A 27646-nucleotide genomic window follows, 5' to 3' on the forward strand; every position below is an offset into this window, starting at 1 on the left:
TTTGCACGTACTACATGTTTGATGTAGACGCTTGTTGCTGTGTTGGCTGCATATACCGACGTTCAGACAGCTTCAAGATGCGCAAAGCACCAAGTCCATCGTCTCAATCGATGGTTTCGAGTATATCGTTGTCGAGATGGTGGTGCAGTATCTCATGAAGACCGAATACAACCTGGATAAACGGCAGAAGCTCGAGAATTACACATTGGAGCACCTCAAGAAGGCGGCCAAGGACTCTGACGACGGCACTATCACTGTGAAGGTGGAGGGCGGTCTGACGGAGCTTCATGTCAAAGTTTACCTTTGCGCGACATATCTGAAAGCAAGTGTACTTCAAAAGGTCGCGTTCCGGAACATTTGAGACACCATCCGTCAAGAGCGTCCGACCGCCGAACAATTTGTGGAGGTGCTGGAAAAGCACAAGCTATTTGATCGACCAGAGCCTATCGACGAAGGATTCCTGTGTATGATCGCGACATACGGAGCATCGCAGAGGTCTCGCTGGCTTAAAGAAGGCGGTAGCAAGTACCTTGACTTTCTAGGCCACTCGCGATATGCAATGTACGAGGCGATGGCCGAGAGTAGCTTTCTCATCACCCCCGCTAATAAGACTGCGTCCAACAAGCGGAAGTTTCCGGGCACTTCGCTGGAAACATCAGCTTCAAAGACCCGAGCTACCAACCCTGAACAAGACGAGCGGAAACCGGCCTTTCGTCCGTTTTTCAACACCCCAAGTTCGCGCAACCAGAACCAAGCATATGTTGAAGACGATGAAGATGACAGTTTCATTCCCCACGCTGCCTCTCACAGCCCGCAAGGTCCTCGATGGCGTCGCCCACGGACCGCCGGTAATCAAGGAGGTGATCAGCCTATGACACGTCAGGCCATCAACGATCTTTTCGCTAGTGAAGAGCCCACCAACAGCAGGAACGACGACGCGACGGATGAAGGCGACGCCACTATCACGGAACTCACTACCGCTACGGAGGAACTCGACGCATCATCATCGCACAGCGTCCCAGCGGGTGAGGATGTCGGTGATTCCACCATCATATCCCTCATCGATTCCACTGAGGACAGTATCGACCTGGATACCAGCCGTGGAGAGTCCAGCTTCCAAGAACAGGATACTCTGACCAGCGTTCCTGCCATCCAAGGTCTCCATGTCTCTGCCCCTAGCGCAGCCCAAGTACCGTCTGGTCTGCCACAGACTGGAGGTGGTGAAGTCGAGCCGAAGGAGGATGTCACCATGATTGACGCGTCTAAGGATCTCGACAACGTCGAAGTCACCGATAAGCAGGAGCAGTAGGGGGTTTGGCAGCAACAACGACTTTTGTAGGCGATGGGGTGTCAACTCATGAGTATACGTGGTCTTTTGTAGTCTGTACGTTCCCATTTACAGACGATCACAACGAGGTCGTATTTCTTAAAGCCTCTCATTTTCCTTGTTTCATGACTCTACTTGTAGCGGAGGTATTCCAGGCGTAGGCGTCACGGGCTGTACTTTAGATGATAATACCCGGAAGGATAGCATGACTAGGCGTTCATCAGAGATAAATCGAGCATACGTAGTGTACGCATAATGAGATTCCTCAGCTACCATCTTCGGGAGACGTTCCTTGTGTGATGCAGGGCCGTTCGGCTGCCATCGTGCGTGCTCCGTAGATTCAAACCGTTAGAGTGAATGTGCAGCACCAAGTTGAGTACGTCATATCAAAACACGACCTTGAACTCCGCCCGTGCATTGCCAGGGTCGCTAGTTAGGCAGCCATATCGCGGTAATATTTGTGGTGGGTGGTTACTTCAGTTCCGCTACCTGCATCGTTCCAAATCACTCTCGCGTGATAACTTCCAGCGACGACGAACCTCCACAACCAAAAGAAGCAGTCACTCCACCGACCACGATGTCTAGTGTGACCATCGATAACGACGAGCCCATTCCGGGTCGCAGGGGGGCTGACATGACCATGGTGCGCCTTTTCCTCGGGGATCTATCCTTTGAAGAAGTGGAACGGGCAGGTCGCGAAGAGAACCACAAGATGTAAGTCTAAGTCCCACCACCTTGAACCTGTGTTTCTTTTGGTACTTACCACTCCGTAGGTGGCGCGAAGAATTCCGCAGTCATCTGAAGCGTGACCTGTCACTCCCGACTTATGATAGTCTGACTAGCATTGCCGTACCAGGGGAGTTGGCAATGTCTTTGTCTACCTGGCTTGCGGCCAATGTAAGTCTTTCGTCATCTCCCTGAAGTGCTTCACTGACTTGCATCAAGCCCGGAAACCTCGCGGAGTGCCCCACCCGGAAGTACAGCCCTGCGGTCGTGGAAATCGTGTGTGACGCCCTCTTCGATCCAGAGTACAAGCTCCCCGACGAAATTCCTTACGGCACATCAGAGACAGAGCTCCACCTGCAAGTCTACTTCTGTGCAATCGAAATGGACATGCAGTATCTCCAGGACTCCGCTTTCCAGTTCATGATGGTAGCCCTCTGCGAAGAGGGACTGGAGTCTGAAGAGCTCAGGAAATTGTGTGGGATTCATGGGCTGTTCCTCCCGGACTTCTGCGAGCAGGCGAAGACGATACCTCAGTATGAACTGATCATGTGCGCTTTCGCCACTCACATCGCTGTTCACGAAAACGAATACGTCGAAGACTATGCGTACGGCAGTCTGTTGCTTTCTACCAAAGGATGGCTGGCGTACTATGTCCACGCTGTTAGGGGCGACGTTCAACGTTACATCGAGGCACTGAAGGAGGACGACAACGCGATGGCTGTTGGTCGTTAAATGTAGGCTTCGTCGAGGTGGTCTCCATTTCATACCATCACCTTTCTTACATTACTCTGCTTCTCGCGGAGCCTCTCCAGCAATAGGCGTCCTTGGGTAGTCTGTCTCGCGATGATACCCGGAAGGATAGCAGGAGTCTGGCGTTCATGGTAGTACTACACACCTAATCAAACTTCTTGAAAACAAACACGCTACTTCATGCTAATCCAACAGTAATACCATAGGGTGTCTGCATGCTACTAGCATAGCCATATCGTCCTTCATCTTGCTTGCAGACGCCTTGAGCCACTCCCTGCTCACACATCAACCTCACATTCCTCAGACCAAGTGTCGAAGCAAACTGCACAATAGCTTCTATTATTCCTGTTCTAGCATCGCAACACAACTCCTCAGCAACGCCATCAACCGTAGCTGTATACTCCGTCCGGCAGGCGTATCCGCATGTTTACCAGCACCCCAGCCAAATGGCAACACTAATCTCCTTCTGCCCTTCTTATCCAACACAACGAGTGCATCTAACGGAAATTTGCCTCCACCGAGGGGATGTAGAAGCCCCAGGCGCACGAAGTGGTTGTTCGATGGAGTCGCGGCTTGTATAAGGGGGAGCGAGAAAGGCGCAGAGGAGGGGATTATATGTATCGAGGGATCGTGGCAGAGGACGAAGGGCTGTAGGGAGGGCGATAGGGCGTAGAGGTCTGGAAGAGAGGAACTGTTGGGTGTTAGTAGGAGTTCAGATGAGCTTGGGATGGTCTTACCAAAGCAGGTCGTAATGAACCTGAACGTTCCCTTGCACACATAATACGATTAATGACGCCTGCCTCTTATACCTTGCCCAGTTATTATGCGCTTCCAGCATACTGCCTACTGGGGTCGCGAGCGTGTTGCTAGCCAGTATCGCATCCACATCCACGCCCCATGCCTCCTCAGGACTTATAATATCTAGCTCTTCCAATTCGCACTGCGTCTTGGACCTCTTCAGCGCATCGCCCAATGGCGGCAGCGCAGGCGACGGCTCCCTCCTCCGCTGGACCTCGTCCTCGTCCTCGTCAACAGTCAGGCGCGAGCGTTTGCGGCTCAGTGCCACATCCATGGTCCAGCTGTCGTGCGTAAGTAAGTCACCCATCTACGGCGTCACGTCATACATGCGTTGTGGGTGGAGAAGAAGACACGACCAGCGCCCATCTTCCTACGACAGTCGGTCTGGGTTGTCGCAGAGACGCACGCACGAGCGAAAAGACCCAGGGTTTCCTGCACGTCAGGCCCAAGCTCCCCTGCATACCCCGCCATCAACGCGCCTTCCGCCTTGCCTGCGCAGCGACCTACCCCACTATCCATCAGCTCAGCTGCGCCTAGGCTACCAGAACGGCGGCTGGCGAATCTGCCATCTCGGATGCTTCGTGCCCATGGCTGAGAGAGACGTTGCGAGTAGACTGCGCCAGAGCACTTGGAACGGGAGTATTCCGCTCGAGATACGCCTGCACAAGGGCGACTGTCGCACGTACGACGAGTCGGATCCTTACTTAGTACGTGCAGTGTCGACATAGTCTGGCGATGATACATCGGATGTGCTATGGCTGACTAGAGGTAGATACAATTTCCACGCATATCGTATCTCGGGCTACTCATACACAAACTACATGCCTTCTTCGCACGCAGCCTCATCTACCCGGATGTCACGCCCAAAGACGCATGGTTATCCTACGAAGACGTGCCGCTGAAATGGCATTATCCACTGGGTCTCCTCTACGACCTCTACTCTGGCGCTGAGCCGGCGTATCCCTCAGACACGGATACAGAGGCTGAGCAAGCGCACAAGATCGAGAGCACAGAGGAAGAGCGTCAACATTTACCATGGCGACTCACAGTACACTTCTCCGACTTCCCTTCTGAACAGCTGGTTCAGCTCGACAATGACGATAAGCATATGCATGATCTGTTCATCCACAGCGTGAAGGAGGCCGACTATCTCAGGACAGGAACGGGAAAGACGGTCATGTTTCTAAGCAAAGAAGACAGCACGCAGCTCTGGAGCGGAGTGAAGAACCACGACTTTGCGGTGTACAACCCCATCAACCAGAAGCTGCTGAACCCGCAAGGAGTCAACCTGAGACATCTACCAGTGCGGCTCTATCTCCCACACGCGTCGTCGGAAGGGGTGCAAGAAGAGACGGCACCCGGGAGTTTGAGAGTAGTGCAGAGGCTGGTGACGCCGAACCTGTCGTCTAGTACGTGTAATTGCGGTGTAGGTGTGGAAGGCGCTGACGGCAGACAGGGCAACCACAGACCATCGGGACAGCACTGAACGCGATATTGCCGACACTATTTCCGAGCAGACGCAGTCCGCTGCTGGCGCAGGCCGTGTTGCACGGAGCGGTGCTGCCGCTGAGCGCGAGTGTGGAGGAGCTGGTGCGCGCGACGGCATATCTCGATGGCTGGCTGCACATTGCGGTGGTTATGATGGGCTGAATAAGGATTTATGCCAACAGCGACGGCGGTCACATGGGCGCCGAGTCATGTGGCGACGCTATTCCACGATCCCGGATAGCAACAATATTGGCAGTACGGGCAGCGTCGCGATAGCGGACGCGGCAACACAACTCAGACGTTCCAAGGCCCGCGTGCAGCTCGCGCCACTTGCTTCTGCTGATGGTGCCTGGGACATGGTGATGCTCTGCAGCGTTTCAAAGGCCGTGTAGGGCTCGTGTGCCATGCTTCGCCAAGATGCGGGGGCACAGGCACAGCAGAAGCTTAGTGAGGATCCCGGCACTGAGCTACCAAGGCCACCCCACGCGTCTCCAGTCTGCCTGGGCGCTATCGGCGTAGCGCGTCGCCCTGTCGACGCGAAGCCAGCGTCTGGAAATGAGGCATTATTGACGTGCGTTGTTTTTGGCTCCGGTGCGCTAGGCCTGCTGTTGCCCGGTTGATGCTGCCCACGGTTCGGCTGGTGTCAAACGGCCCTGGCGAGATATCCGAGGGTGCAGGTGGGTTCGCGCCGCCTTCATCAGTCATGGACGATAAGCAATGGGCGATGACATCGATGCTGCTTCTGCCGCACAAGAACGGTTTAGAGGTGGCAGGGGTGCTGGCTGAGTGGAGCCGACGAGTAGCGTCAGCGGCTTGCAGCGCCAGACGCACCTGGGCAACTGTGTGGAGGCGCGAGCGAGAGGTTCATGGGGAGTGCTGGGAGTGCTACAGTGGATGGCTTGGTATCAACGACCGGTGAAGCTCTAAAGCGGCTCTTCTCATGACAGGCGACTAGCAGATAGTGACTCAATATCACTACACGTGCAGTCCCATCCCCGAACGTGAGTATGTCCGACGTGAGGCTGCGATCGTCGGCTCATCTACGACGAAATGATGGCATGTCGCGCCATTGGCTGCACTGGGTAGCTCCCTCCTAGCTCCCTCAACCCTCGCGGGTGGTTGCTAGGCCCGACCCAACCTTCATCTACTCTTCACGCTGCTCCTCGCCCCGAGTCTCCAACATCCCCCAGCGCCCACTATCCATTACCCACTCGGACGAGCCTCAGACGTAAGTACCGCTCCCTACTCCCTCCCTCCAGGCCCGCGCCCATTCCCCGGCCGAAGCGACGCTGCACCCACCCTTGCAAGCTTGGAGCCTCCCGGACAACCCGCTAGGACCCGGGGCCAAACAAAATGCCTCATCAACTGTGCAGAAATTTTCGGCGAGCCGGCGCATTTAAAAGCGGACATTCACCCTCTTGCTATTAAGAGCTTTTTCGTTCTCACTCTTTGATGCTGCATCGCTGTCGACCTGCGCCTTTCAATTAAACATCGCCGAGTCCCTCTGCCTAGCGACCGTTTCCGTGGGTTTGATCCGATCGCGCTGACCAGCTTCCGTTGCCATCAACAGCCAAAACAAAGCTTCCCTCAGCTCGATATTCAAACAGTGGACCGATTCAATTCGTAAATGTAAGCTCAATGCCGCCTTGTTCTGGAGCTGCCGGGGAGAGTTCGCGTCACGTCGTCGCATCCTGTCGCGTCGTGTCGCATCGCATCGCATCACCGCCATCGGGACCAGTCTCGCGACAAGCCTTGGCCGAAGATCGTCACGCTCGAGACGTCTCTTGGGAGTGAATCGCACGCGCCCAATACGCCTGGCCTGTGCTTCTCCAGCTCCGGGAATCCTTCCAGGTCTTCACAGCTGCTCGTACGAACAACCTTTCTAACATCTCCGCCCCAGAAACCCACAAACAAACACAATGGCCGCCATCAGCATGCCCATCGCCGCTCGCGCCGAGTACGCTCTCCACCAGCTCGCCAAGCGCGACAAGAACTGGGCCCAGCGTGAGCCCGGTGTCATTGTCGTCTTCGTCATTGTTTTCCTCGTCGCCATCCTCGTCATTGCCATGTTCATCAACAAGAAGGTACGTTTTCCCAACCACCCCAACCACCCAATTCTTTCCCCATACAGCCTCCTAACACCCACCACAGAGGCAAGCTGGCAAAGGCATGGCATAAGATACCCCCTTTGATTCGAAGTTGGAGCGAAGCCGAGCAGTACGATTTCAAGGCGGACAAGACATGACCCCCGATACGAAAGTCATAAGAGCTGTTATGTGGACCGGGCAAAGAGCTTGTGTATAATGTGTTTGAATATTCGCGTATAGGATAACACGGGCTGACCCTGCTGGGGAGGCACTGTGGTGCGAATGCCTCTTTGAGAGGGCTTCGTGGTAATAATGAACAAGTCAAATACCCATTAAGAAACTGTCGCGTTGTATTACTTTGAATCGGATCGAGTTGCTAACGTAGGAGATGGTACGGAGCTGCACTCATATCGTGGACAGCGCGTTTAACAACAAATCTGGCATCCATCAAACTACACTCAAGCGTCTCATCGCCATGCGAGAACACCTTTGTTCCTTCATCATGCTTCGACCATGCATGTCGTTGGAAACAGCTTCGTCACTGCCTTGATCCTTCTCTAGTTCGCCTCGCTAAAGCATCTGCGAACCCAAGTTCAGTCTTGCTGCATGCTTTACTGCGGAACAGGCTAGCACAGACCGGACCCGATCGCTTGCTTCTTGCTTCTTCCGATCCATTCTCGCCTGTAATGGAGCATTGTCTCCGAAACGGTATTTGACTATAAAGAAACGTTCCCAGCTTAATTTCCATAGCTATACAATCTGGTGCTGCGTCGGTCGTGGCAGGATATGTTGTACTGTAGCTAACAATGACTTTCCGTAGGTTGTTCGGGTGAGTTTATGGTCTTTGGATGCCAATAGGAATTCGTTCACACCATTTCGAACCACTCATGTCTCGACAAATCTCTGCCCTCATTTTCGAGTGCTTCGCCATACATGTACCCATCTAAGTAGCACTCGCCAGTGAAATGCCATCGGTTGTTCTCCAGTGACCTCAATATGTAGGGTACGTTTCCGCCAAACAATATCACGACTGTATCTCCGGACATCATACTTGCTGGCCCGAGACCAAGGTGACCAGAGGAAGTGACAAACAGACGTCTGTTCATCAGTCGTTGGAGCGATGCGATGTAGCGGTTTGGATAGCGACCCCTAAGCGCCGCGTATGGCTGGAAGTCATATGGCTTGATTGCGTATTGTAGGGGTCCTCTGTTGTCTTCTAGCAACAATTGATGCGGCATTGCCGGTTCCTGTGAGGATTTGACGATAGACTTGAAGGCATCTAGCGACTCATGTCGAGCAGTGCCATGCTCAGGAGTCAATCCTGCTGTTGTGACCAGGAAGAACGTCCTGTCGAATGAATCCGAGATGTGTGTGACATGGTTCTCACACGTTCTGTAGAGTTGTGGGATAATGTTCGATAGATAATCACCATAACGCTCTGGCACTCCTGCATGGAACTTGGTGTCATCTGGCGTTACTGTAGGAAGGCAAATGCTGACTGTATCGACCTGTATTCCAAGTGCACGAAGAATGCTCAATGGTGTATCATAATCCGTTATAGCCTCGGTTCCTTTAGATGCTTTGTTGAACCTTTCAATCAGATTTCGAGTCTCGTGGGGAACCCAGTACAATTCGAAGGCACTGATGCGGCGTGTGGAATCTGCAAGGTCCCACCTCGGCACCCATGAAGGGAAAAGAAGGTGTGATGGTGATGCTCCTTGCGTCCCGTTATGAACAAACTGCGATAGTACATCCAAGCTATTACTTTGTCGTATACAGTACTTCGCGGCAGCCGCGTACACATCCTGCAACGGTCGGGTGTAGTCGGGCACTAACTCTCTGGGCCAATTATCAGGATCTCGGATCGCACTGCTAAGCCCAAGGAGCGCAAAGACTTTGTCCCTTGGGTCCGTAGAACGGAATGAGTTCGTCAAACGTAGCAGGACGTGCAGGTGAGCAAATCTCTTCCTTGACGGCAGAAACCAGTGTTCTATGCCGGACACTTCATGGATGCTATTGACAAGCTCCATGCGTTCCGTACGATGCGTGCTTCCAGATTTGTTCAGCCAAACTATCACTCTTTGAAAGTGTGGCCAGGAGATTCTCTGATTACCGCAAAGAATCTCAGGGTGACACTTGGACACTGCTATTTCTTGCAGGATCCAACAACGTTCAAACCATGGTGATTCCAGCAACTGAGCTAAGGCACTCCATCTTTTGTCATCCATTGGGGGGACCTGATGATGATCTGGATGTCTGTTGTAGTCATGGTCTAGATCAGCTAAAATGCTGTTCGCGGCCATGGCAATCTCTTGAACTCGTCAGTAAGTGAGACAGGTTTTTTGCACTAGATACATTCATCCCGTCCCAGCGACCAAGCGCATGAACATAGTTGGAGAAACTTTGATCTGCTGAGGGAAAATGCATACCATCTTTGAGCGGAAGCCAGACTATAGTATGCGTACTTTGGTGATAGATTGATCGCATCATCTGAACTTGCTGGGTACGCTCTGCGTTGTCTTTTTGATTGATGCAGATTTGATCAATCCAGAACAACGTGGCATGCGTTTCTACTGCATACGCATACAACCTCTTTATTCCCTTTGCTAGATTCGACGATATCTTCAGCTTGAAACCGTTACATCGTAAAGTAACACTCCGGTTTGAGGAACCCCAACAGTAACTGAGCGCATGGTATGGCGTGGAATCCGCGAGCGAAACCGTTCTCATGCTGCAACTGAGATACGGAGAAGCTTTGGCGATCTCTATCAGGCGGAAGGATGTTGGGGTAGGAAGCTTGTGGTACAAGGAACCTGGTGGATCTTCCGCCAGAAATCCGGGCAACAGTGTGTCTCCCATAGCCGCGCCTGGAGGAACCGAAGAATTAATAGCAGAATCAACGTATACTCGCTGAACCGCGTAAAATGCCGTAGTATATGGTCAGATAGAAGGAGAGCCAGTATACTCAGATATCGATATTAGTCTGGGCTGAAATGAACACAGTAGTGGTAGTAGTAGATGTTGGCCAGGCTGTGTCGTTGAGGTTTCTCTACCCCGACGCCACATGCTTGGCTATGCTGACCAGACTGCAGCCTGGTGTCCTGATTTTCGCACGCTGTCAGTCGTATTGTGGCGGGGAAAGCGCAGATGCGCAGTCGCTGCTTCTCAGTCGAGATCATTGGCCACTGGTAGCCACCTGCAGGACGGCATCGTCTGGTCGATTCTCTGAGCGGGGCATCACGCTGCCAATGAACCTAGTAGTGAATCCATCAATATATCGCAATCTCATATGAAGATCCTGTTGGAAGTCATTGCACCGAATGCGTCTTTGTCGCAGTAAAGTGAGGTGTTGGAGTACAGAGACTTCACTACCCCGCGAAGCGTTAAGCAACTGCGCGTCTGCGCATCGAGATGTTGGAAGGCACCAATCCACAAACATCGGCTGATCTAGGCATACCTAGGCAGCAGCAGCCTGAAGCTCACACGGCATGCATATTAAAGTCGAACGTAGCTACATCAAAGACCGCACATCTTTCTCATCCTCAAATAATCTCAAAAGTTCAAAGTCAAAGTCAAAATCATCCATCACGTACTCCTGCAACCATGCCAACCACCCTCACAGTTGCAGACCACTACTCAAAAAGCTCACGCAGCCGAACCTACAACGTCGAAACCCCAGAAAAGCTCCTCGCACGCACCAGTGAACGAGACTCGCAGGCCTGCAAATGGCTAATCCGGAGTTCGGTCTCCGCTGATGAACTCCAGAAGTCTTGCATCGTCGGCTCCAACAATGGCTTCGTCCACGCAGCTTTCGATGCGTATAGCTACCACCATCATCTCACCATCCGCCCGGAAGACGTCTGGTTCGCAATCCTCTCACAGTTGAACTTCTACATCAACGCCAATGCCGAAGCCCTACGTGATCATTTCGTCTCGCACCAAGGACAGAAAGAGCTCGAGGTCAAAGACGTGGGCAGCATTCACTCCGTGGACATCGGTGCCTTAGCTCGACGGATGACGGGACTCATACAGGAGAACGTCAAGGACCCCGATCTGCGCGATTGGATCATGCCTGCGTTCAGCACGACCACAGTCAGCGATCGCACAACAGCTGCAGTACTCATGATGGGCACTATGCAGGCCTATTTCTCGTACAAGATGAGTATCATGTGTGGCATTCCCTCTGTCACTATACTGGGTGAACGCGAGGACTACGAAGATATCCTCGCCAGGCTGGAGAAACTCGTTGAATTGGGTCCTGAAGCAAGTACATTCGCCGATCTACTTCGCCCTGTTCTGCGCAATTTCATCGCAACGTTCGATCCGGAGCAGGCCGTTGCCTCCCGCGACTTCTGGCAGAAGGTCGCCCATCGCTCTGGTGGGGGCAGCGGACCGTCATATCTGGGAGGCTGGCTAACGGCATTCTGCTTCTGGGACGACAAGGGCAAGTGCATGTATAATCTGAAGACAGGAACGCAGAGTTGGAACGTCGACGAATCCGATAAACAGCTGTTGGAATTGGACGGAGTTTCGTACCATCGGGTGGATACCGATGATATCCCGTCGGGCTTTGCGTCTGTGCCTGTGTTGGTGAACGACAATGGTACGGAGTACAAGACAAAGATGGTCGCCGGATCGCTGGGTATCGAGATCACTAGCAGCAATGACTCCGATGCTGGGTCGGAGGAGAAGAAGCTGGATTCGCTGCAGTCGCTCAGTGGGTGGATGATGTATGAGATCGATCCTGCTCCCAAGAAGAACCCCTGGGAACATGACTCGGAAGGGAATGACTCTGAATAACCAGTATATGAGGGTGTTGGATAAGGGTAATGACATCGAGCATGATGTGAAAAGTATGACGGACTAGTTTGCGAAGGATGAGGTTAGCGGGTTTTCCTTATGGTACCGTACAAGACGTACTAAATATATGTAGTCTCTAACAATGTGCACATGTGTTAGCATATTCACAACGAAAGCCTCAGGAGAGTTACAGGTTTCGTGAAGTACAGGCTCGAAGAAACAGCCCTCTTCGTATGAATCGCACAGACATAATTGAAGTAATTGCTTGAATTTGGTTGCATATACATCTCAAAAAGTACAAATCAGGCTCAAAAAGTATCAACTTCTGCGCAAAATCGCAGGTTCATCCAGCAAACAAGATGCGATGGTTCTCCACTCTACTACAACGATCCAAAAACACTTTAGGTGAAAGCCATGCTCTTCTTGATCTCGGCAATGGCCAGCGCAGGGTTAAGTCCCTTGGGGCATGTCCTTGAGCAGTTGAGAATGGTGTGGCATCGGTACAAGCTCATGCTGTTGTTGAGGGCGTCCTGGCGCTCGGCCTTCTTCTCGTCTCGCGAGTCTGCGATCCATCGGTAGGATTGGAGAAGGACAGCGGGGCCGAGGTACTCCTCCTGGTTCCACCAGTAGGACGGGCACGAAGTCGAGCAGCAGGCGCAGAGAATGCATTCGTAGAGTCCGTCGAGCTTCTTGCGGTCTTCCTTGGATTGGCGGAACTCACGACCCTGGGACATTGTTAGCAGATGTCTATTGGCCGACTTCCAAGGGTGTACGTACGTCTGGTGCGGCGGTGTCGCGCTGCAGGTATGGCTTGACTGATCGGTATTGCTTGTAGAAGAGCGTCATGTCCGGCACGAGGTCCTTGACAACGTACATGTGGGGGAGCGGGTAGATGCGAGATTCCTTGGTTGTGTCGGTGGGGATACGGCCTGTCATGACCTGTTAGCCTTCCAAATTCCTTCATGGGATGCGATTGCACATACAGAGACATGCCAGGGTGTTGACTCCGTCAATGTTCATGGCACAACTTCCGCAAATACCCTCGCGACAACTCCGCCTGAACGTCAGAGTAGGGTCCACCTCGTTCTTGATCCTGATGAGCGCATCCAGCATCATGGGTCCGGTCTTGTTCAGGTCGAGTGTGTACGACTGCATCTTGGGCTTGGAGGTCGGCTCATCTGGGTTCCATCGGTAGATGTGGAAGGTCTTGGTCTTCGCATCTGCGCTGGCCTCAGGGTCCTCGATTGTCGATGTCTTGCTCTCCGGGATGGGTGATCGCGACGCATCGGGTACGATCTTTTCGGCGGTCTTGGAGATGGGCTCGCGGGCGTGAACGTCGTTTACGGAGGCGAAGCCGCGGGAGAAAACTGCCGGCCGTACGGCTGTCGAAGAGCGTTAGCAGTGCTCAGCTGTCGCGGTGACACTGGACGGTGTACGTACCAAATCTCCGGGTAGCCAGACGGGTGAAAGCGCGTGTGGAGGCCATTGTGTGTGGTGTGGAGTGGAGAGTGCGGGCTGGGGCATAAAGATCAAAGTGTTGCTATCATCGAAGTTGTAGCGTCAGGGCGCCACTCAAGCTTCCTCGGTTATGACAACTGCCAACCCGTGATTGGTCGCGCATGTTCGTCGGACGATTCCGGCTTCTTCGGCCCTTCGACGCCACTACATCATCGTCGAAAACGTCAAGACTTGTGACAGTCATCTCGCACATAAAGATCGTTCGCCCAGTGTGGTTCTTTCCAGAACGCACGTCTTTGAAGAAGTCATGTTGCGATAGATCGCAAAGCTCAGCAAGGTCCCCGCACACGAAGATTTCGGCTACAAGCAATTTCTTTGTGCTCGTGTGATCAATTGCGCATAGCCAGTGTTGGTATTCATAGTAACTGTGAAGTCGGTAATATCGTAGTGGCTTGCTGTACTCATATCACGCCGACGTTAGAGGTATATGCCATATAGCCGATCGGCCTTGATGAGGTAGAATTTTCTTGCAATGCCGACTCACTCAAGAATAGCCGATGTTCCACATCCTTGGGGGTTTGATTCTCTTCGCACGTACTGTTGCTTTCACTTAAATCTCACGAACGCTCCTCTCTCGTTCTACCAAAACCCTCCAGCAGTCCATTCTCCATTTGTCGCTCTGTCTCGATCACCGCGCAAATCTCTAGGATTACTCTGCCTTCTAAGGTCGAGATCCCACTGTTCCAAGCCCTACTTCCACAATTCAAGTATGAAACGCATTGCAATTTCTCTTCATGTTTCCAATGTGGAGGTCGCATATGTGCACTCTCACGCCAACCTAGGAAAAAACTGAACAGCCTGGAGCCTACATTGGCGCTGGGTCACCGCCTTTGCAAGGTTTTGGCTTAATGTAGCCTGCAGACCTGTTCAGTTTTTTTACTGTATGAGATGCTCTCGTCCTTATGGCTCCACACTACGTCGTGGTTTTCTATAATAAAAACAACTGTTCTCGATATCCCCCAGAAGGATTTCGTGTTATACCAGCTTTCAATTGAACTTTGGAACGTATCTCTGGTTTGAGGGCAAGCCAGTGTCATGTTTTCGCTCTTTCCTCTTCCGGACGTGGACTCACCTTCACCACGCGGACCACCAAAGCAGAAGGCACGACGAAAATCTGGGGTCCGGGGCCCCACTTTGAGCTCTCACTCTCACCTTATCGCGACTGAATCACTTAGAAGCGTGTTTGCTCAAGCTGTCAGCTTGGCGAGGCCTTTCTTCGCCGCGTCCATCCTCTTCCCTCCGCCACCGCACCACGCTCACACGGTCGCGTCGCCCCCCAAATCCGCACCATCCGCACCCGCTATAGCGCTGTTATCGCATCATTGTTGCTAAGATTGTGGAAGTCATGTCTCTCTCATCACCTCAGGTAAGTCGTCTTCTCTTTCGTCTGCTCTGGCATCTTCTGTGGAATCTTGTTGTTGACAGTCCTCGAGGCACATACGCCCACCAAGGGTAGATTCATAGGCGGTAGCACGACTGGCGGCTATGGTAGTCCACTCCGGCCGCGCTTCGAGAGGGACGAGCAGTCCTTGCCTACTGTGGCAGAAGACGGATCCAATGGAAGCGCGTCCACTGATTCACATTCCGTTTCTGGAGGATCATCGTCGCAGCTCAGCTACACCAATGCCATGAGCCGCCCTATGGATGCTTCTCGAGGACCAGTCAACAGCCAGATGCCACATGCAAAGCAAAAGCTTGTGGGTTTCGCTTCAACCTAGCATGTCGAGGGACTGTGGCTAACATACACGAAGCCAACAACTCCTCAGCGAGCTCATCCTATGACAGTCAACGGAAATATGCCGCCTTTTCTTGCGTCTCCATCGTTCACTTTACCCCAGGGCACTCAGCAGTACGGTGACTACACGCAGAAGATGGCGCCGGCTAAGACCAACCACCTCAAAGACATTGGTTCTCAACGTGGCATCTCTCACACAGGCCAGAGGTCCGATAACTGGCGTTCATCCGGTCACGCATCGTTCAGCAAGTCCAAGCGTCATCCATCCACCATGGTCAACCCTGCGCCAGCATTTCCACGCACGATGACCGACATCCCCGAGTATCTGGCTGTACAGGAGATGGCTTTCCGTCAAGGTCAGTATGACTCAGGAAACTCTCGCAGCAGGGTCCCAGCAAGCCCCTTCGCAAGCCTCTTCGACCAGGTCTGGGAGCGGTTCTTCCAGATGGGTGCAGCCTACGGAGGAACGCCTGCTACATCGCCCGTAGAGCCGTCTCCCACTCACGAGAACTTCGTTTGGTCTATCCTGATCAACCCCGCTACACAGGATCTAGAGCATCTCAACGGTTCCGTGGACATGGGATGGGCTCATAAGATGTGCAACATGTCTTTGAACTGCATGGAAGAGCTCATCCGCGTCGTGCGCAACCGTCCCAAGGACTGGGAGAAGATCGTCTGCGACATCCCTTTCCCAGTCAAGCAGACCATAGTGGCCTTCCCTGACCTCTGCGAGTACTACGACGCCCTCCAGCAAGAGGCCAACGATGCGTTCGGCGGCGGATTCTGAGGCTTGTCAAACCCGTCAGCTACAACTTCGTGAAGTGAGATTATTGTCCCACATTCGGAGTTATGGCCCCCTAGCAACGGTAACAACACTCGCGTGCGGTCTGTTGGTGGTTTCGCCTAGGCGATGTTTACACGACGATCAGGGGTTTGATTGTATGATGTTTCTCTAACGAGATTTTAATAGTGGGTTGATTCCTTTTTGTTAGCATCGCGTTTCACGGTGGGCACTGATGGAGTTTCGGCGCGATCTTGTTGGAGGAGTATCCCGGCAGCATCGTCAGTTTCTATTCATGTTCACGCCCACCGATCTCACGACGTCATGTAACGACCCATGTACAAGGAATGGCTCTGGCGCAGAAGCCCAGATGTACTGTAGCACAGCTACGCACCAACACACATAACAAAAATAATTTTCGATACAAGAGCACAAAAACAATAACACACACCTCGCGTCGTGATACTGCCACGCCAGATCACGTGGAGACGCGAATACGGGAGGGAATGGCTCCGGGCCTTTCCAAGATTTGCGAATATCCGCGTCATGCACATCATATCAGATTTTCATCACCATCTACTATAACCGTGTCCAGTCGCGCAAACCGCCCCTCTGAAAATGACAGCAACAGCACCAGCACGTTCGCATGGCTTCGATCGCCAACACAGCCTTTTGCAGCTCGACTGCAGCGCCGACCTGCTACACTATTCGCGCAACCTCGGGCCAGGCGTCCAGGAGCGCATCTTCCAGACCACGAGCGACGCACTGCGGAAACAACTCGACGAGCATCGCGACTTCCTGCTCCGGCATCAGCAGCAGCAACCGCGGCTGGCTCCTACCTCGTCGGTAGTCAGCGGCCCAGCGCCCCCAACTCCTCAGGCATACCCACAGCCTCATCCCTATTCCCAGGCGTCGCAGCCCCCTCCCCTCCAGGCCGCTGCACCGCAGCTCGTCCATCGCCGCCCCGAACCCGCCATCGTCCCCGGCGACATCAGCACATACCCGCTCGCCCTGCGCGATGCCCTGTATTCGCAGAAGCTGATTCCGCGGGCGCATGACGGCCGGTCAGCGTATCATGTGGTAGTCAGCAGCAAGAACCGCGACCTGGGCGAGGATACAAAGGTCGTAGGGACTTGCCCGAGCATGCTGGCAGCGAATGAACTCGCGGCGCGGTACTTTGTCGAACACTGTTTGGTCGATGTTGTTGAAGCGAAGTTCACGCAGCTGGCGAGCGGCGCGTTGCACTGCGGTGCGGGACCTCACAACGTGTATGTGCAAGAGGGCAGGATGGAATGATGGACGCATTTGGGAATACAAGATGTCGTGGACCCGGGGCAATGGTCTGGTCCCCAGGTTCCACGGTACCCTTTGTCACCTGCAGGGTCCGCTGCCGTCCTGCATCATACCCGTGCTTTCAACCCGTCAGGCGGTATGTCATGTCCATCAAACATGTCGGACAATCGCATCTGGGATGCGCATCGCCACCACAACCTGATCGACGACTCGCGGGCGATTTCAGAGCTCAGCGATGTTCCTGGTCAACCAGAAATCCGACAAACCGCGAAGTCGTAAGATAAGAAGGGCCAACACGCACCGGTCAGTCACAAGACGTGTCGGGCAACAAGAGTCAGACAGGTAGCATCCTCTCATCGGCGCATGCTGGGGTACTACATGCACAGGGCGAAATCAGCTTGGAGGAAAGGAGTTTTACATTCTTGGAGCGTTTCGTGTTTTTGGGCGGATATGTATTATTATAATCTATTTCGATGATCCATGCGCATCATTGCTGGGACCATAGAGCCCCAGAGCGAGTCAATTAATTCTGTAATCACCTTACAACACTGTCCACCGTCTATACCGCGCTTCTCCGCTTTGACGTCTTTTTATACACCTGTCCAAGCTGTCATGTAGACTTGTCAGTACCGCCTGTAAGTCGCGCGCGTGACATGTCTACCAGTACCTACTCTTCACCTCTAATCCCTCGTTACCCAAAAGTTACTTGCACCCACGCCAGACGTGAAACGAAGGGAGACGATCGCCGTATCTTCACCGGAAGTCCGTTTATGCCCACACTTCCCAACAAGGCAGTTTACCAACAAGTGTAGATTGCAGTGTTGGCATGTTCCGGACTCGTTTTGCTCGTCCGCCCGCTACTTGCCGTGGTAGCAGGGTCATGCGCTCCGCAACTTGGCATGCCCTTGTCCCTGTGACCGGAACCCTCGCATTGCGGGCTGTTAAGCTACGTCATCAACACTCTTCACCAGAGCGCGCTGGTGTCGCATAAGTTGATTCATATCCTCCGAAGAACGGCAATCGCGCGCTTCATTATACCGCGTCGCATCACGTAGATCCCAGACCCTCACTGTACCCAGCACAACGGAACTCGCGACCATCCCTTGCACAAACCCTGCCTCGCCGCAGCCACGCCACGCATAACCTCCTACCCACGCCGCAGCCACACAGCCCGCCATGGCGCCCCCAAACACGCCCTTCATCTACCTCCTCTGGCACCTCTACCTCGAGCCTATCTTCGCCCTCGGCGGCACATACCACCTCCACTGGGCGCCCGCCGAATACTTCACCTTCATGCCGTCCACATCCGCGTACCACCCCGATTCCCAGATCGCATACGACCAACTCGCATCCGCATACCTCTTCTTCGCCTTCACGGAGGGCGTGTTGATGCGCGTTGTGAAGGATCGCAAGACGTGGTGGTGGATTGTGCTGGGGCTGATACTGTGTGATCTGGGGCATTGCTATGCGGCTTGGTGCGAGATGGGGACGAGGGGCGTGTTGGATCTAGGGAGCTGGAGTCAGAAGGATGTTGTTACTAACTCGCTGAATGTGCTGCCGGTGCTTGTGAGGGCGGCGTATTTGGTGGGGCTTGGTGTGCCTGGGGAGGGGGCGGAGAGTAGGAAGGAGATTGAGGGTAGGAAGGCTCCGAAGAAAGCTTCGAGAAAGGCTTGATCTGAGATGTGATTTTACTACTGTTGAGATAAATATATATATTGCGGTTTGATCTGGTAGTATGCAGTATGTCACGGTCAGCCCAACGCAGCCTACATGCTGGAGTCAAGATTCTTGCTTGATTACGTTCCTCACATGATGCATGTGCGTTCATCTCTATGAACCAAGAGCTAGCGATACGGTCCTCTGTGTTTGTGTAGTCGACAAGTTCGGGTTGTCAAGGAAATATCAGGTTGGCGCATATACCGCGGCCGAGACAGGCCGTGGCAGGGTGAGGCGAAGTTTGTGTCGGTTCCAGGTAGCATGGTATCTCGATATATGCGTGAGACGCTCTACGCGGTCAGAGTTTCAAGGCCCGCAGCATACACGTAGTTTCTCCAATCTTCTCGTCTATTCCACGCGCGCGTCCAGCACGGCTGATTCGTCAAGTCTCTGCAGACGGCATGCATGAAAAATATAGCAGCATGTGGGGGGAGTGAGCCGCGGGAGGGCCACGCTGCAGGTCAACATCGAATTCTGCGCGCACTATCGGATTCTTTGAAATGCCATGACGGCGCACTAGCCTTGGAGTCGCTCTCAACACTTTCCCACCAACCCCCATCGAGATGGAAGTCTTCACGTGAAGGGTGCAAAGTGCGCGGGCTGCACAGACGGCGACTGGCTTCGGGAGATTCAGCGCGCAGGACGGAGGCAGGCTATGGTCCATGGCCCCAACGGTTGCACGAGCCGGCGTGTGTCTAATTGGCGGGCGGGGCACAGTGATGCGCGACTAAATGGGGAAGCTCCCGCAGCTGTCAGGTTAGCAGAGCAGGCGCCGGCGCAGTCTGACGACGGTCTTCCGTGCAACTTGCGTAAAGATGACCGTCGTCGAGTCAAGGTCTTCGCTGATTGCAGTGCGACGGTGGAGAGGCCCACCAAACGCGCTGTGCGTGCCGGTGTGGCCGTACGTCATACCGCGGGGCTGAAATCTTGCAATTTGCGGCCATGGACACGAAAGTATCAAGTACGCCCCTTGCCGTAAGCCGCACGCCTCATCCAGGAACAGCAGCCAGATATCCTGAATTTGCCCAACCCCCAGCCCAGCACGCCGGCAGCACTTTCTTGCTTGGGCCCGCCTCGACACGCGTAACCTAGGCCATCACGATCGATCGAAGCTGCCGGAAATTTCACTGCGCGCGCCCACCGCCTCTATAACTTCACCTCGTCTGCCCCAAGCCATTGCGCAGGACCCGCTTCTCCCGCCTATATCTGATTGCCATTTCTCCACCATTTCTACAACCTCAATCTCTGACCAGCGGGCGCCCACGCCAGACTGCTGCCCAACATGACCACCCACGTCGTCTCCCTGTAGGTACCGCTTTCCACTTGTCAGCCTGAATCAACCTGTAGATAGCGCACTATGATTCCAATCTGCACCGCGTTCGCCCCTTAACAGCGCTAGTTTCCTCCCGTATACCGTCGACTTCCACGAGTCCAAGTCCAACCCCCCAAGCCCGCCAGACGCCGCTCCCCCGAAGCTGAGCGAGACCGCCCGCGAGTCCTCCGCTACTAGTATAGCCAAATCGCGGCCCGTCAGCAAGAATGCAGCTGAGGAGCAGACCCCGAGCCTCCTTAAGCGGGCGCCGCCGACACACATCCAGCTGCCCAAGACGCCCATGCGTATGACGGAGCATGAGGACTTCTTCACGCCCGGCCAGCCCAGCGCGGCCACGCACTTCCCCAAGCCAGCAGACCCCCGGGGCCTGGTACGTAGCGATGCCCATGTCCCCGAATGGGGTACTACCGGTCTCTTCTTCAACCAGCCCATGTCCAGGGCCGAGCCAGCGCCTCCCGACACCATCCTCGAATACGCAAAGGCGCAGGAGCGGGCGCAGGCCCAGAAGGAGCGCATGAAGGGCTCTCACGCCGGCAAGCCCACAACGGACCCGCGGTGGGCTACCGAGTACTCCGTCGTGCCAGCTGTCCAGGGCAACGGCGGCCTGACCAACGCGCTGCGCTGTGCCGTGGACAACAAATGTATTAGTGACACCATCACTGTCGGCTTGATCGGATTCCCCACAGACAGCTTGAACGAGGAGAAGAAGACGGAGATCTACGAGAAGCTCGAGGAGGAGCAGGACGCGCTCACCGTCTTCGTCAGCGATAAGGACTTCGATGGCCACTATGCGCACTACTGCAAGACCATCCTGTGGCCAGTCTTCCACTACATCATCCCCGACCACCCCAAGAGTAAGGCTTTCCTCGACCACTCATGGGTCTTCTACGTCAAGGTCAACCAGGCCTTTGCCGACAAGGTCGTCAAGAACTACAAGCGCGGAGACGTCATCTGGATCCACGACTACCACCTGTGTCTGGTCCCACAGATGATCCGCGAGAAGCTTCCAGATGCACAGATCGGCTTCTTCCTCCACACTGCGTTCCCCTCCTCCGAGGTCTTCCGCTGCTTGGCCGCGCGGAAGGAGCTGCTCAACGGCATGCTCGGGGCGAACCTAGTCGCTTTCCAGACACCAGAGTATTCCCACCACTTCCTGCAGACGTGCAGTCGAATTCTCTCCGTCGAGGCTACTGAGGACGGTGTCCAACTTGAGAACCGCTTCGTCAACGTACACTCATCGCCTATCGGCATTGATCCTCGCGCTCTCGCCCTGGCCCGCGAGGAACCTGAGGTGCTAGAGTGGATTCAGACCATGCAGAAGCGGTACGAGGGCAAGAAGGTCATCGTTGCTCGCGACAAGCTCGACAACATCCGTGGTGTAAGGCAGAAGCTGTTAGCGTTTGAGTTGTTCCTCAACAAGAACCCCGAGTGGAAAGACAAGGTTGTTATGATCCAAGTCGCCACATCTACCACCGAAGACACCGAACTCGCTGCAACCGTCTCCGAGATCGTCACTCGTATCGACGCGGTTCATTCAACCTTGACGCACAACCCTCTCGTCTTCCTGAGGCAGGATATCGCATTCTCGCAATATCTCGCGCTTCTTTCCATTGCCGATGCTCTCGCGATTACCAGTCTTCGTGAAGGCATGAATCTTACTTGCCACGAATTCGTCATCTGCCAGGATGGTCGCGCGAGTCCGAAGAAGCACGGTCCTGTCATCCTCAGTGAGTTCACCGGAAGTGCTTCAGTGTTCCAAGGTGCCGACTTGGCTGTGAACCCCTGGGACTACAACAGCATCGCACAAGCGTTCAAGGTCGCCTTGGAGATGACTGATTCCGAAAAGGAACGTAGATATACCAAGTTGCGCGATACGGTTATGCACCAGACTGGCGACTTCTGGGTTAACAACCTCAGCTGCCATCTCTCAAAGGTCCACGAGGAGCAGTTCAAGCGCGACACTATGTCTATTCCCCGCCTTTCGTCCAGCAATCTTGCGCGTACCTACCAGGCATCTCAGCGACGACTCTTTGTACTCGACTACGAAGGCACCCTCGCATCCTACGGATCTGTTAACAACACCGTCCTGGCGAACACTGAGCGTGTCATTGTCGTGCTGAACGACCTTGTTGCTGATGACAAGAATGATGTTTACGTCATGACTGGACGTACTGTTCGAGAGACTGAGCTCATCTTTAACCGCGTGCGAGGTCTCGGTCTCATCGCGGAGAATGGTTGCTTCTTGCGCGAGCCCAGCGCGAAAGAGTGGATACAATTCCCCGACGAAGAGAAGACTGTGAAGTGGAAAGACTCCGTCAAGCCCATCTTGCAGTACTACCTCGAGCGTGTCGAGGGTAGTTGGGTTGAAGAGCGCCACTGCTCCATGATCTTCCACTACAGAGCGCCCAACGACAAGGATGATTCCGCAAGCCGACATGCTGGTGACTGCGCTAATCACATTAACGATGCATGCGAGCAGCAGCGCATAAAGGCGGTTCCCACCAAGGACTCAGTTGTCATCGAGCCGATCGACTTTGACAAGGCCTCCGCTTCACAATACATCTTCAGCAAGTACCCTGAGAAGGGACGACCTGACTTTGTGTTCGCGGCTGGAAACGACCGAAGTGACGAGGGTGTTTTCCGATGGGCAGAGCAGCTGAAGGAGGAATGGAAGGTTCCCAATGTCCAGACCGTTACCGTGGGTGACCGCAACTCAATCGCCATGTCGACATTGCCCAACGGCGCAACCGGTAAGTTCGCATTCTTGAATTTTCAACAAGACTCCACTAACACATCCCGCAGGTCTTCTCGGCGCCCTGAGCAAACTCGCGAAGAACCCTCGTACACCTTGAAACATTGGAGTACTTTGGGCAAGCGAGCAAACATGAACCTCTCTGCACGGGATATGTCTAGCGCATTTCGATACCCTCCTTACGACCTGATGATTGGTAATGGTAACGAAAGCACGGGGAACTTACTTTGGAATGAAGGGATTGCGAAAGGGATGTTACGCACGAATGAATGTCAAGCATGGGTGGAGTCCGGTTGGTCTTTTCCTATGATAGATCTTTTCTACTCTCAATACGGAACCTAGAATCTTCTTCATGATGGTGTTGCTAACATATGTACAGTGATGCTGTGATAGTGCTGTGGAGTCTATCAATCTCATCAATACGTGACCGACTAACGACAATCGAGGCATGTGTGAAGGGCTACTGTGGCTCACGCCACGTCTGGCGTATCTTTGGACATGCACAAACAGCGATCCCGTTGGCGTCGCGTCAGTGCGAAGTTATAATAAGGTATGCCAGCCTCCAACTGCAAAGCCGCGGCTATATAATGTCGTTCTCTAGCTTAGACAGACAGGAACTTGGACAAGACTTAAGCACAATGTAGCACATAAACACTTCGAAAGCCAAAGGGTGACACCAATTTGTTCATTCAAATGGCAACTGCAGTCCACGCTGCAAACACAAAGATATATACCACGAAAGATATTTAGAAGCGAATCAACAAGGCATCAAGAAGGGTATCGCTTAAATCAAAAGTATCATCCGTCATCAAAAACCCCAAGCCCATCAACTAGAACCCAACCCCCCCATTTCGACACCTCAAACCTAAGCAAAGTTGCCACCAGCAGTCTTCTTACTATCCGCCGCAATACTAACGCCCTTGACCACAATCTCCTTACCCCCCTCACTCGTAATCTTAACATCGACGCTATCCGCGCCAAAGCCAGCCGGGTTCTCAAAGAAGTTGTACGGCTTGCGGGTAGTCGCCTGCCAGGTCTTGCCCGAGTCGACGGAGACTTCGAGTTTGGAGACGGCCACGTTGGAGTTCATGACTTGCATGCTGAACCAGAATTTGGAGGTGCCGGATTTGTTCTTGAGGACGATGGGGGTGGTGATGCCGCAGGGGACGGGGGTCCAGTCGACGTTGATTATGCCCTTGGAGGGCTCTGCCAGTTTGGCGAAGCCGTCGGGGTAGAGGTCGAGGTGGTTGGGGCCGCAGCTGGGGGTGGGGTTAGTATGTGTTTTTTGTGAGATTTGTACGGTGGGATTGCTTACCCTGGGCATTGGTCGGTGACCATGGCGGTGATTTTGTTACCGTTGGGGCCGGTTACGCTGACGCACACACCGCAGGCGTTGCCGTTGTCCCAGTTGGAGTCGGAGAGCGCGGTGCCGTAGAGACCGGCGGGGATGGTGTAGCCAACGAAAGAGCACATGCCGCCCTCAGTGTTTCCGCCGTAGAAAGTGGCTTCGCCGCGCTTGGAAGCGGCAGATGAGACGGCAGCCTTGTCAGCGGGAGCCGCGGCTTGAGATGCGGCAGGAGCTGGAGCCTTGGACTCGGAGGCAGGCACTGCGGCAGCGCTGGATGACTGGGCGGCAGCGTAGGACTTTGATGCTTCACTCTGGGGAATGGGAGTGTAGGCGAGCGAGCTGTAGTCTAGCTTGGTGGTCGGGAGGACGCTCATGGTAGGGTAGGAGGGCGAGTCGGAAGATCCTGCAGGCTTGAAGAGAGCAGAGGTAGTGGCGTTGCCATAAGGAGCACCGGTTGGGCGAACGGTGACGGTGGTGAGGATCTCCTTGGTGCTGGTGGATGTGATATCCTCGACAGCATCGGGAGTAGCAGAGCCAGCATCGGGGGAGACAGTGACGTAGACCTTCTCGTAGGTGGTGGTGTAGACAGTGCTCCTGGAGGAGCAAGCGCCAGACTTGCTAGCGGTGGCGTCGGCAACATCCACGGGCTTTGCAGTCTCGTACACTGTTTCAGTTGCGGTAGTGGTGACAGTCTGCTGGGAGCAGACGGACTCAGCAACAGCGAGACCCGCGATGGGGAGAAGAGAGAAGAAGGTGGACTTCATGGTGTCTGATGACTGTTTGATGGAGTGACGGAAGATGGAATTCGAACGACGACTTGTTGGAAAAGACTGTGTAGGATCGTATCAACGAGTCCAAGTAATGAATGGCAGCAGCTCAGCGGCTTGCAAAAAAAGATGGAAGTTCGACTTCGTGTTGAGAGAGTTACCAGAAGCTTGAAGCTCTACGAAAGGGCGTCCCCGCCCTACATAAAGGCCTCGAACAACGCTTACATCTCATTTTACTTGACTAACCCAACGCAGCGCCACGCAGTAAACTAACATGTGGAAATTTGCGCTCGGGAGGAATGCGAATAAGCTCATCTCTTGATCACCAATTCCGTTGTCTCGACCCACCGAACGTAGCGGGAAAATGCCGGCCAGGTACCCACGCGCTTCTCGCCTTTTTCTAGTCCAGCCCCAGTGATATGCATCCGTTGATTGACGGGAGTTTGGGGTTGAGCAAGTCAGAGTCCGTTTCAGAAAATGCTTGTGTCAATGCTTGGTATGATGAGTTGGGGGCATTGTGAGTCGTGTGGCGCTAAGGCGTAGGATGCGCTAAAAGGCGATCAAACATGCGTGAGATGAGAAGACGGGAACACGCAGTATTTTTGAAATTCGCTGCCGGGAACCGGATTTTGAAAAGTAGAACACCGCAAGCGACGTTCTACAACTGCCTGTTGCGCAGCCGTAGCATGATGCGTTGTTTAGCAGTAACGCCGCGAGTGTGTTGTGTGGCTATGCGATACTAATTCGGGAACCAAAGCGTTTCAAGGAAACCGATTTGTGGCACTTCGGGACTTTATCGGCCGTGTAGTACAGTCGCGTGGTAACTACTAGTGAGTCTAGAACCAGTGTATATATTACACGAAATACCGAGCGTAGTCCGGTGATGGTCCGGTGGATATTGTTGACTCGGTAGACGCCCGCAACATCGTCGACGAACCTGCTACATGATCCCGCATCCTCCACGTTGCGCCTAGATGGAACCCGATCTGTAGACTGTTGACCATATCAGAACTGTGAGTCCACAAACGGATGTAAGGATGCGTAGATGTAGATCCGAAGTCTTCCCCATACAAGTATAACAGGCTAGATCATACAATTACAGCCCCGCGATGGCGTCGGTGATACTCCTACCATCAATCTAAATATCGGCTCCTTCCAGAGAGATTGTTCGCTGAGAAGTCGCTTGCATTCGGGTGTAGCCAGAATTGTCGTAGTCGCGGTGACAGCACACACGTCGAAGTCTCCGCTTGGAACAGGGCCATGCCAACCAGAACCGCTGCGATGTCGCGACATCTTGGTCTTCCCAAAGAATACGAGGGTAGTTTCTTCCTGGTCATCTGTGACCTGTATGACGAATCAATTGCGCTTGAGCGCGTTCTCGCCTTGCTTCGTCGCCGAGCAAAGTTGTGGACGGCGTAATCTAGCAACTAATGACAAGCTGCCGTCATCTGGACGTTCATTCCACGACGATGCAGAAGTTGTTCATTCCCGGTCCGTCTCTGATCTTCCTTTTCTCAGCCGTCGTAGCCTTAGGCTCATTCGTCAAGGTAAACAAGTAGTAACACAGCTTTGAACTGTTTTTGCTGAATCTCATCGTAAAACCTAGATCGCGCATGATTCCCAGAAACAGATCTTCGTCGAGATAGCGTGAGTTGTCGACGCACGGTAGAGGTAGAACAAAGAATAGAGCTGGCAACACCGAATCGGCCATCTCAGTCCATGCAACGCCCTTTCTCAAGAACTTGGTCATGCGTTTCAGCATCTCGCCTCGACCAACTGCATCCGGAACATAGTTGAGTACGAGAGATAGGGAGATAATGTCGAAGCGCTCATCGTCGCATGTAGGAAGTGGCCGCTCCATGAAATCCTGCTTTTCGATGCCTGGCCCTTGACTGTTCAGATCGATCCTCGTCATGTCGATGATGCTTGCGTACTTGGAGATCTCGTTCTTAGTTGACAAAGCTCCGACTTCGAGACATCTGAGTTCGGGGTCGCCAGCCCTACGACGATCTCGTGCTTTGGGGTCCAAAACCTTGGATTGCTGGAGCCAGTCGACTAACAGCTTGCTAGAATCACCACCCCTGTCTTTCGCCTGACCTTGCTTGCTTGCAGCCTGATACATCTTGATGCCTCCATTCTTCTCGATAGCTTGCGCAATCTCTTCTGCTGAACTCACATCCCCTTTCTTCAGAGCTGCTGCATGCTCCTTCTGTAGTCGGTGATGGGTACGAATGATAGTCCTGGAGCGCTCCGAGGTCATACGCTCTTTCGGCTTGCTGACGGGTGGTCGGCCATGCGACAGAGTCTTTTGGCGCTTTTTGACGGCCATGACGATTTTGATGTTGCAGTCACATGGCTGAGGTAAGGTGATGGTTGAGCGACGCCGAGAGCTCAGATGCAAGGATTTGGCGCTAGTGTGTTAGCGTG

General features: G+C 53.7%; 10 protein-coding genes across 10 annotated transcripts; 8 read left to right on the forward strand and 2 right to left on the reverse strand.

Annotated features, from left to right (window-relative positions):
• Positions 1–14: 14 nt before the first annotated feature.
• Positions 15–361, forward strand: J4E90_003141 (uncharacterized protein; the record flags this gene model as incomplete). The annotated part of the gene is made up of 2 exons (XM_051432713.1): positions 15–23; positions 71–361. 2 exons carry the CDS (start codon positions 15–17, stop codon positions 359–361), a joined length of 300 nt encoding a protein of 99 aa, XP_051294135.1.
• A 193-nt stretch (positions 362–554) lies between these two features.
• Positions 555–1309, forward strand: J4E90_003142 (uncharacterized protein; the record flags this gene model as incomplete). Its single annotated transcript, XM_051432714.1, has 2 exons — positions 555–561; positions 675–1309. 2 exons carry the CDS (start codon positions 555–557, stop codon positions 1307–1309), a joined length of 642 nt encoding a protein of 213 aa, XP_051294136.1.
• A 595-nt stretch (positions 1310–1904) lies between these two features.
• J4E90_003143 (uncharacterized protein) lies at positions 1905–2785 on the forward strand (the record flags this gene model as incomplete). Its single annotated transcript, XM_051432715.1, has 3 exons — positions 1905–2041; positions 2101–2224; positions 2273–2785. The coding sequence occupies 3 exons, from the start codon at positions 1905–1907 to the stop codon at positions 2783–2785; spliced, it is 774 nt and encodes a 257-aa protein (XP_051294137.1).
• Positions 2786–7008: 4223 nt separating this feature from the next.
• On the forward strand, positions 7009–7267 carry J4E90_003144 (uncharacterized protein; the record flags this gene model as incomplete). Its single annotated transcript, XM_051432716.1, has 2 exons — positions 7009–7173; positions 7241–7267. The coding sequence occupies 2 exons, from the start codon at positions 7009–7011 to the stop codon at positions 7265–7267; spliced, it is 192 nt and encodes a 63-aa protein (XP_051294138.1).
• Positions 7268–10966: 3699 nt separating this feature from the next.
• On the forward strand, positions 10967–11976 carry J4E90_003145 (uncharacterized protein; the record flags this gene model as incomplete). The annotated part of the gene is made up of 2 exons (XM_051432717.1): positions 10967–10974; positions 11001–11976. 2 exons carry the CDS (start codon positions 10967–10969, stop codon positions 11974–11976), a joined length of 984 nt encoding a protein of 327 aa, XP_051294139.1.
• A 3356-nt stretch (positions 11977–15332) lies between these two features.
• On the forward strand, positions 15333–16016 carry J4E90_003146 (uncharacterized protein; the record flags this gene model as incomplete). The annotated part of the gene is made up of 1 exon (XM_051432718.1): positions 15333–16016. A coding segment is annotated over one exon (684 nt), but the record flags the coding sequence as incomplete, so codon positions are not given.
• Positions 16017–16628: 612 nt separating this feature from the next.
• On the forward strand, positions 16629–17306 carry J4E90_003147 (uncharacterized protein; the record flags this gene model as incomplete). Its single annotated transcript, XM_051432719.1, has 1 exon — positions 16629–17306. The coding sequence occupies one exon, from the start codon at positions 16629–16631 to the stop codon at positions 17304–17306; it is 678 nt and encodes a 225-aa protein (XP_051294141.1).
• Positions 17307–19834: 2528 nt separating this feature from the next.
• Positions 19835–23446, forward strand: J4E90_003148 (uncharacterized protein; the record flags this gene model as incomplete). The annotated part of the gene is made up of 2 exons (XM_051432720.1): positions 19835–19840; positions 20456–23446. 2 exons carry the CDS (start codon positions 19835–19837, stop codon positions 23444–23446), a joined length of 2997 nt encoding a protein of 998 aa, XP_051294142.1.
• Positions 23447–24415: 969 nt separating this feature from the next.
• J4E90_003149 (uncharacterized protein) lies at positions 24416–25451 on the reverse strand (the record flags this gene model as incomplete). Its single annotated transcript, XM_051432721.1, has 2 exons — positions 24416–25221; positions 25445–25451. 2 exons carry the CDS (start codon positions 25449–25451, stop codon positions 24416–24418), a joined length of 813 nt encoding a protein of 270 aa, XP_051294143.1.
• A 1224-nt stretch (positions 25452–26675) lies between these two features.
• On the reverse strand, positions 26676–27548 carry J4E90_003150 (uncharacterized protein; the record flags this gene model as incomplete). The annotated part of the gene is made up of 1 exon (XM_051432722.1): positions 26676–27548. The coding sequence occupies one exon, from the start codon at positions 27546–27548 to the stop codon at positions 26676–26678; it is 873 nt and encodes a 290-aa protein (XP_051294144.1).
• Between the last annotated feature and the right edge of the window lie 98 nt (positions 27549–27646).

The sequence above is a fragment of the Alternaria incomplexa genome (assembly GCF_024043165.1).
Source record: "Alternaria incomplexa strain BMP 0042 chromosome Unknown scaffold_3, whole genome shotgun sequence".
Lineage (NCBI taxonomy): Eukaryota > Fungi > Ascomycota > Dothideomycetes > Pleosporales > Pleosporaceae > Alternaria > Alternaria incomplexa.